At 37.6% G+C, this 9,394-nt stretch overlaps 1 protein-coding gene across 1 annotated transcript in view; it reads left to right on the top strand.

Moving 5' to 3' along the window:
- The window catches only part of BIRC6 (baculoviral IAP repeat containing 6), a gene marked incomplete at its 5' end in the record, with an annotated part of 304,005 nt that overhangs the window by 66,902 nt on the left and 227,709 nt on the right, over window positions 1-9,394 (top strand). The window contains 2 exons of the mRNA XM_019548600.1: window positions 3,490-3,650; window positions 5,910-6,041. Of these exons, the coding sequence (XP_019404145.1) occupies window positions 3,490-3,650; window positions 5,910-6,041 (293 nt within the window). The remainder of the gene's footprint in view (window positions 1-3,489; window positions 3,651-5,909; window positions 6,042-9,394) is intronic.

The following is a 9,394-nucleotide window of genomic DNA, read 5'->3' as shown; positions in this document are numbered from 1 at the left end:
GCTCCCTGCCCTCCGGCGTGTCCACTTCGCCCCATAGCTTAGTGTCATCTGCAAACTTGGACAGAGTACATTTCACTCCCTCATCCAAGTCGCTGAGTCTGGACATCTTTTGGGGGTGCTGTAACACATTCCTAACTGGGCAGGAGTTCAGCAAACAAAGCTAGGCTTGGATATTGTTTTGGGGGGTTTGTTTTAGGTTAACATTCTAGTTACTTTTTTAAGTTGTTTTCTTCTCTTGTTTGTACCTGTTTTATATGTTGTTATTGGTCCTTTATTGTAAGCTGCCCCAATTCTTTGAAGGGCAGTATATGCATCAAATAAAGAAATAATGAGGGAATTGCATTTTGTTTCAAATTTTCGCTGTACTTTTGGCCATTGAGAATATTCTTCAGTGTGGTGCATCTACATGAGACACTATGTTGCCATGGTGACATGCTGTGGAAACATAGCTCATCGCTATGGTGGGCACATACTGTGACACTGGCAGTACTGTGCAGTAGCAACAAGCAGTAGGGTTGGAAATGACCCATGTGCCTCCGGGACTGCACGGTAACAACTGTGCAGTTGGGGCCACATGTGGACGTGCCCGGTGTCTCCTTAAACAAATCTAAACAAAAGCAAACTCCTCTCCTTTTCCTTTTTCATGACCTCCTAAAACAAACTGGTATTCCTAGTGCTGAATAGCTACCATATTCCATCCCATAAATTATTGTTCTCTGTCATGTAGTTTGTAAAGGACTTCTGGAGCTCCTCTGGACTTCACAGGCTATCTGTATATACACAAACTGTGTTTCAGCTTCTGTCCAATAGACTTCATTATGTCTTGGCTTTTTAACTTCCTCAGATTTCCTTCTTGCCTCAGGCTTAACCTCAGAAATGCCACCATTATACTGATAATCACTTACTTGTTGGTCCCATTTTTCCATAATAGGTTGCAGTTTAATACTGACCAAATGAAGCTTCTGGGCCTTGAATTTTCTTCTTTATTAGGATCACGCAAGCACCTGGGTCTGCAGAGGCAGAAACAGACACCACAAAACCCAAACAGCAAACTTTACAGGCTGTTGAAGAGGGATTGTTGATTACAGTTTAAAAACTGTTTAATTCTAAGTTTCCACGTTGTGTAGGACTGATATAATTGCTACAGTAGCAAACATCTGTATTCTTCATTTTTTACTGAACGTGCAGTCATAAAATTCTCTATCTTACCAAGCAGGTCTGTGCAGGTTAGGAAGTTATTTCCTCCCCTGAAATGAACCAGTGTTTTGTCTCATTCTTAGATAATTTCCCAAAAGGCAGCATTTCTGCTGTATCTTTGGTTTAGATATGTTGTGTCAGCAAGAAACAGAGGGAAATAGGAATAAAATCAGCCAGAGATATCAGGGCTGTCCAGGTTCTAAACCCCTAGGGGCTGTATGCTCCATGGGCTGCATCAGGCGCACTGGGGGTGCCTCGCTGTGCAATGCACCATGCAGATGCTGCAGTTCCTCCTGGGCATGGCCCTGGCTTCACCCTCACTCTCCCTGCTGCTCCTGGAAGGCAGGAAGGGGAGCTGGGGAGGAGGTAGCCAGAGATAGAGGTGGGGAAGGGTGAAGGGAAGGGGAAAACCTGCATATTAACCTCTTGCAGGTTATTGGTTGGACAGCCCTAATTTAGATCACTTCAGAACAGTACAGAGGAAAAGGATAAAATACTTTTCCTCAAGGAACAGGGGTGTAGGTTGTAGCTGTGTTGGTCTAAGGACATATGATTCTTTGTGTAAATCTGATATTTTATTAGAACAACTCAAATAGTTGGAAAAATTCTTCTTTGCAAATTTTCAGATATAAATACACTTCGTCAGGCTGAGGAAGCAGAGCACACACTGACTCCAGATGCGTCCTCAGCCTGACAAAAGGTATTTATACCTGAAAGCTTGCAAAGCTTTTTCCAACTATTTGAGTTGGTCTAATAAAAGATATCAGATTTGCCCGAAGAGCCTTGTCTGCTTATCTCATGGAAATAATTCATATAATTTTTTTTCCATAGCAGAGCACAAACCGTTTTTATGTCTGACCTTCTTTTGGCTCTATCTTATTTTTGTTAAATATGCAAGAACTTGTGGCATAGGATGCGTATGCTGGTACTTTTGAAAAGCAGTATTTTGTGTATATACTATATATACACACACCTAAAATATTCCTTCAGAATGGGTATGTATACTAGAAATTATATTTGTTTTTAAAAGAAAAATGGCTAAATATTTGTACAAGTCATGCTCCAAAGAAGATGCTGTGAGGAACCAGAGTTGTTTTTTGTTTTTTTTTTTTAATAAACAGTGGATCTTAATTGTGTACTTGCTGAGATTCTTCTCTTTTGAGTTCATTACAAATGCCCAAGACTGATACGAATGACCCTCAAGATGACTTTAAAAAATTATCAAGTTTTAACAAACTGCTAAAAGATTATGCAGGGAACCTTGATTTAGTATGTAATATATCCGTTGATAAAAATACCATTTTACAATATGGTCATTAATGAGGATAAACTTTTTACAATAATTACTCAAATTCTGGTGGGGTTCTCATTTTAACCTTAGTCATAGTTCTAGGACAACCAAAATTTATAGAGGTCCTTTACAGGTGGACTGGGAAAAAATAAGAATAAGCAGATAGGTTAGGAAATGTATGTAAATGTAACACTTAGAAGCATAATTAGTTTAATTTGAATTGTATTTTTCTCAAGTTTGAACTACTATTGCAAAGATTAGTGTATCAAACTATGACACTTTGATCAGTGAGGGATACTTATTATCTCAAGTTTACACTTTCAGTATAAAACAAAGTTGGCTTCAAAAGGAAAATATGACTCATTTAAAAAAAAGCTGCACCCATTTTGCTCAGCGCAGGCTTCTGACTGTGCACCTAGTAAAAAGCACTTCTCATCCTGTATAAATTGTCAAATGTATTTCAGAATTTTGAATTGAAATTTAGTATTTTGAGCCTTCTGGAGATGACTACTGAAAAGTGACAGGGTTTGACATCATCAATATAAAAGGCCAACTTCACAGCCTGCAAAGCAGTTACTTCAGTAGTTTACAAGTTGGAAGACCGTTCATGTTTAATAAGAATTGTCTACGTTGAATTTTTTTTTCTCATAGTTAAGCAGGTAATTATTAAAGTATTGCGGAGGCAGTACTGACATGGAGGTGATAAGAAGTTTGGGGCTTTTTACCATTATTTATTTTCAAACATCTTGACTCAATCTCTTGACATTTGGTTTTTAATGTATTATGCACATAGTAAACATGGTTAATTGTAGTTTAAAAAACTTTTGTTTTGCTTCAGAGATTCATGTGGCTATCAACTAATACAAAATTACTTTTTCCTCGCAACATTAGAGAACAGTGTTCTGTACACAGAATGAACTGGGTAATGCTACTTGTTTGATTGATCAGAACTTGTTCTGTAACACTATATCTACAATCCTATTTTTTTTCCTCCCCAACAGCAACAGCTGGGATGAACATGTCTTTGAATTGGTTTTGCCAAAAGCCTGTATGGTTGGACATGTGGACTTCAAATTTGTGTTGAATTCAAACATCACAAACATTCCACAAATTCAAGTGACTTTACTGAAAAATAAAGCTCCAGGCTTAGGAAAAGTCAATGGTAAGAAAGAAGTAAAAAGTATCTGTCTAATGAGATCTTCTTTTCTTAAATTCCCTACTTATACGGTTCTGATATTTCAGATTTTACATAATCGTAGTGAGCATTTTTAATTTGCAGTTAGCGCCATTTTTCTCATCTTTCTAAGCAATGATCTATTTTAATTCTTTCTACAATTTATCTTTTTAACTTGGTAATATTGAAAACATAAAATAATTGAGAACTAGCCTAAGTTTTATGTAAGGAAGAAGAATGTTTAGCTAAAAAGTAATAGGTGGAATTGAATTCTGTACTCATCTTCTGTAGATTCTGAGGCTCCATTAAAAGAAGGTTGTAGTCGAACACCAGTGTCACTAGGGATTCTGAGATGTGCAAAATCTTTATTCCATCTTTTCTTATTCAGAAGACCTTTTTAAATTGATCCCCCTGCTTTTTTTTTAACTCTAGATCATAATTGGAAATTCATTTTACAAATGTCTGTGTGTATAAGGTTCTGGGGAGTACCTTACTAAAAGTAACTAATGCTTTAATGGATCAAAAAGTTGAGGATAATAACCTAACATTTGCTGTTCTGGGAACAGAAGCCAGTTTTACCAACAACATTGGACTCAGTGGTTAGTCCCATCTATCTCTGCAAATTTAAATCCTCAAATTAGTATTGTCAGTGTTCTCCTATTTTTGTTTATGCACATGGCAAAACTGGATCACTAAAGAGGGTTTAACCATACACCTGGGTAAATAAGTTAACATTATGGTAACTCTTCAATAATAAAAACAATTTCAGGTATATTAATGCCAAAGATTCCTGTTGACCTTTCTTTCTTTTAAGAATTACGTATTGCAGAATATTTGCAGAAAACAAACTTTACACTAATGAAATTGATTATCTATATGAGAAATTTCCCTCCTTCACACCAAGGCAGTAGGTGGAAAGAAAAAGGCTTATATGGGTACACAAATCAAGCAGAACATCTCGAGGTTGGGCAACTGAGAGCACATCCATATTGTGATTGGGAATTCGTCCCATCCTCCTGTTCTTCACCTTCCCTTTGGCTGGGGAAGAGGAACTATACTAGCCACTTGGCTCCCTGATGGCCATGTGGCCTGTCTCCTCTCTCTATCTCGTACCCATCTAAATGTTGCAGGCTTTCCAGAAGTTTTCTTCACAGCAACTTTGCTTTCCTCACAGTGTTTTGCAGGCACAGTTGGAAAGAAATTGAAAGAACTAGAATGTTTTTAATATTGGGGAAGATTGTTTAGTTAATAGTAACTTGTGATTGGTCTCTACTGTTGAATAAGGGCTAAAAATGCTGCGTCTTAGAGCCACGGGACATAGGAGATTAAATCAGGAGTATCAAACTCAGGCCACATGAGCTGGATGAGTAGTGTAGGACCAGTCTTTGGGCCAGACAGGGCCCACGAACAATTCAGTGCACAGGAACTGATGAGCATGCAGCTCTGGCCGCATGGGCAGTGCATGTGCCAGCCCAGATAAAGACCCAGGAGCAGCATGCATGCTGGACCAGATGAAAGGGCTTCATGGGCCAGATCTTAAACACTATAGCATTAGACCTTGCACTTGTAGGAAAAGATGAGACCGCACAAATTTTCAGACATAGATTATCTCTTTAACTACTACTTCTTGCCTTGTAAGGGGAGAGGAGTATGATTTCAAGTGTGAAGTGAATCATAAGGGTTAAGAAGGTTCCATTCAGTTGTTTAATATGGAACGCTGTACTGGAACCACTTGAGAGCCAGAGGGAACTGCATGATGCCCCTCTTCAGTTTTAATGTATTTTTTTTAAATCGTGGCTTGCAAGTGTAAATTCATCCTAGATGCATGTCATTTATTTGCTTGCATGTCCTGGTCAGTTGTAAATTGAGAAAGTTTTAGATAGAAATACAAACCCACACATGCATGTTCAAGCAAACTAGCAAACAGTGCTATCATGTTTTGTTATAAAATACAATCTTAAGACAAAGAATTATTGGTAGAAATTGTTTGACCAGTTTTTAAAAAATTCCCAGATAGTGGCCTGCTTGCAAATAATCTACAGACTAGGGTTTAATTTGCTTATTATTTTTAATGACTTTTTCACATCTAGTTTAAATACTGAAAACTGTCAGAAGCTCCCTACTGGAGCAGATCATTTTGTTGATCTTTGAGGGGAAAAATGATAAATCTGCATTGTGAACACTTCTTAATGGGAAATAGAAGCCTTAAATTTCAGAGTGGTGCTCTTTTCTTTTTTTTTCCTGCAGAAGCAGCAGTAGACAGACAGATCACATTTCCTTTATCTCCAGCTCCTAATGTTGAAATGGAGAGAAATGGAAAGCCAACAGTGGTTGAATTCAGTGAAGAAATGCAGAACATGGATATAGAAGAACCTCAGTGTGAGTTCACTTTTTATATGATCACACCATATATTTATATTTTGAAAATTATTAAAATATGAAAAAAATGTTTAATTCATATTGTAATACCTGTATAAACATTTAAAGGTAAGTAAAGACTGATGCAAATTGTCTTTAAATCTAAAGTCTGTTCAGTGCTACTTAATGTAATCTTGCATTGTTGCTTCTCTTTCTCTTGTGTCTGTTACTGTACTCAGTAAACAGATGAAAGCAAAAAAAAAAGTGGAGGCTCTGCTTTGTATTTAGAAGTAGATCAGTGTTTTTATTTGAATAGAGAAATACGATGCAGTAGACTTGGTATTATACCTTTCAAGTGCATCTGTCATGTCTTATGCTTCAACAGTGGTTTTAATTGTTGCTTCTCTTACATAGCTTTCATATACAATTTTCTTGGCATGCCTACTTCATAGTTTGTAGTTCAAGGTGTAACATTTCAAGCTACAAATTCTTAGCTTGTCAAATTACCTTCATGGCTTATTAAAATTGCTTAACTCCTCCCTCCCCCCCTTCTCTATTTAGCTCATTATAGCAGGTCTCTCTTGAAAAGCCTCCGAGAAAGTAAATTCTGCAATAGAACTTGGAAGTGTATCAGATTGAATCTTTGTGGAGGTGCCTGGTACCTAAAAAGCGGTGGGGCTGAATAGCACCACCAGTGTCCATTGTTCTCTCTGCTACTTCCTTCCAGCAGCATAATAGGGTACAGACAGACGGAACATGTAAACCTTTTTTAAATGCTGTTTAAACCACCAGTATCTAGATGTAAATGTCAATTTAGAATAGTTTAAACTTCCTAGAACCATGCTCTCCTCTGCACCCCCCCCCCCCCAGTTGGTCAGTTTAATTCCTTTCTTGGATGCCTTGGGCAGACCCGCTGAGCACCCAGCACCTTGGGAACCCAGAAACAGGGGTACCTGTCAACCCACCTGGCCACCCCAGATCAATCTGGGATGTACCATAGTCTGGACTTGATGGCTATTTAGTTGTATGTTAGTCGGTTAAACTTATGCTTTTTTAATATTTCTGTAAAGAATACATTTAATATAACCATTAATTAGATGTAATGTGTGGATTCATGTTGTCCATTACAGTGGATTTCCTGCCAGTCATCTGTTTTACTAAGCATAATTTTTAATGACTTTTTTTGGTATTTTCAAGCCCTGCTGTTAAATAAATATTCTATGCTTTAGAAAACAAACCAGCTGAACAAATTCCATGGTTATCTCTTCTTTTTTTAAAAAAACAAAAGAAAATTACTCTGGTGCCTGTGAAAAGATTATAAACAGTCACCAGAATTTGTTTTGAAGGTATCCCTTACAAAGATTTCCCTGGACTTCAGAGTGGTAGGATCTATAGACGTGTGCAAGCATGTGCATTTGTTTTTTGCCTAGGGAGTCTTGGGCCAATCTTATGTTGACTCGCTGCTTACAAAAACTTGTATTATTATTCTGTTTTCAAAAAGTTTAAATTGATTTTGTTATACAGTAGATGCTTGTCACTAGCAACATACATGTGTCCTGGTAACCTGTTGACCCAAATTCTGCCTTTTTGACCCATGAGTCACACTGGCAGTCTTCATGCTAATACATCTGTTTTAGTATTGCTGTTGACCTTTCTTGATAAACAGCTACAGTCCATGCTGTACTTTTTCAATAAGTTTATTTTATGTATTTTTAATGACAGTTATGTGAGACAGTCCTGCAGCTGTAATAATGTTTGTTTGTTATTTCTATTAAAGTATTCTACAACTGTTCATTTATTACATTTTTAAATGTACAGTTTTTGTTGCATTTTTTAAAAGTTTTCTAAATTGAAAAGCATTTTAAAAGGAGTGTGTGCGTATATATACTATAACAAAGGAGAGGTATTTATTAAGTTTCTACTGTGAAGTGTACTCTGCTGTGGGTATTAACTTGTGAATTAATTTGAAAAGGGTGAAACCACTCAGTTAATATGCAATTCAGTTTTGTTTTTTGGAGGAGAGATTCAATGTCCCAGAAGACCTTTAGGTCCTTTCATCGGGCCTTTTTTAGCTGTGAGAAGTGTGAAAATATATTCAAAAGCTTTCAATGCCTCTTGCTTTGTCTGAAGTAGAACTTGATCAAAAGCATCCTCAATTTCATGATTTTCTGTGTTTCTCTCTGACTGAAGCTCTTTACACTGCCTTTGCAGCAGCTGCAGCACTGATAATTCCTCATCAGTTGATTCCCTCATGGGCAATCTCTCATATGCAACCGTAGCAGCTACAATGGTTGACTCTTGCCATGTTGCCATGAAGTGAAATGTTGTTCGGGAGATCATTAGGTTGTTCCATATCCTCCTTGCTCTTTTTCTTTCTCCGTCCCCCATTTGGTCATATTTATCTTGATTCATAAGTGGCATCTAAGATAAAGGTACTTGAACTGGGTTTTAGTGAAAACCACCTCTTTTAGAATGCGGAGTAGCTATTCTATAACAGGCATATCTCATAGGCCTAGATATTGATTCTAGTTTTTCAGTCAGATGATGAACATGCCACCTGCCCTCTTCTCATTTACCAAACTGTCATAATCAAGGGGAAACTTAATAATGTTCTGTACAAAGAGACTAGGACAACTTGACTTTGTGATTGTGAAGAGTAGTAATTTATCATTCCCATCCATGTTAGCATAGATGAGCATAGGTTACTCTGTCTTCTGTAACTTTCCTGCCTTCTGACTTGCTCTTCCCCATCTACCTCCCCCATATCCTGTCATGGAGTCTTTTCAGATAAAGTCCTGTTTGATCAGTATTGTAGATCTCGACCAGGGAAAACTTCAAGAATTCAAGGAAGTCTCTTGCAGGTTTCTCTCTTGCAAGTCTCTGCAGCCATTACTCAGCTGCTGCTTTAGATTGGTCCAAAACCTTAAGCGCTTTAGTACTCAGCTGATTTAGCTTTTGACTGTTCCTCTCCATGTTCTTGTAAATAGCATTGAAGCTTTTCTTCCATCTTGAAAAGGAACTATCACCTGTTTTAAAATCATGCAACGCAACTGAAGGGGGAAGCTGAGTAACCTTTTTTCTGCTTTACACATCCAGAAATTACTGCTACCTGTGTTGTCTTCTCCTTGATCCCCATGAAGAAAGGCATGTTGATGTAAGCGGCTGCCCCTTCATGCCTATGTTTACATGGTTCTTCCTTACTCAGCTTTCATAGTCAGCCAAGTCTTTTTTCCCATTTCACTTTAGAATTCTGCGTAAAACTAACATGTGCCAGCTCCTGATCTAAAACTTGGTTTTGATTCAACAGTCTCTGATAATCTCAATTTACCATATTTACTCGAAGCTAAGATGATCCTGAATTTAACATGACCCCC

The sequence above is a fragment of the Crocodylus porosus genome, unplaced genomic scaffold (genome assembly GCF_001723895.1).
Source record: "Crocodylus porosus isolate Cpor-Errol unplaced genomic scaffold, CroPor_comp1, whole genome shotgun sequence".
In the NCBI taxonomy this organism is placed as follows: domain Eukaryota; kingdom Metazoa; phylum Chordata; order Crocodylia; family Crocodylidae; genus Crocodylus; species Crocodylus porosus.
The sequence above is the reverse complement of the archived record's forward strand: the minus strand, read 5'-3'. Positions and strand labels throughout refer to the sequence as shown.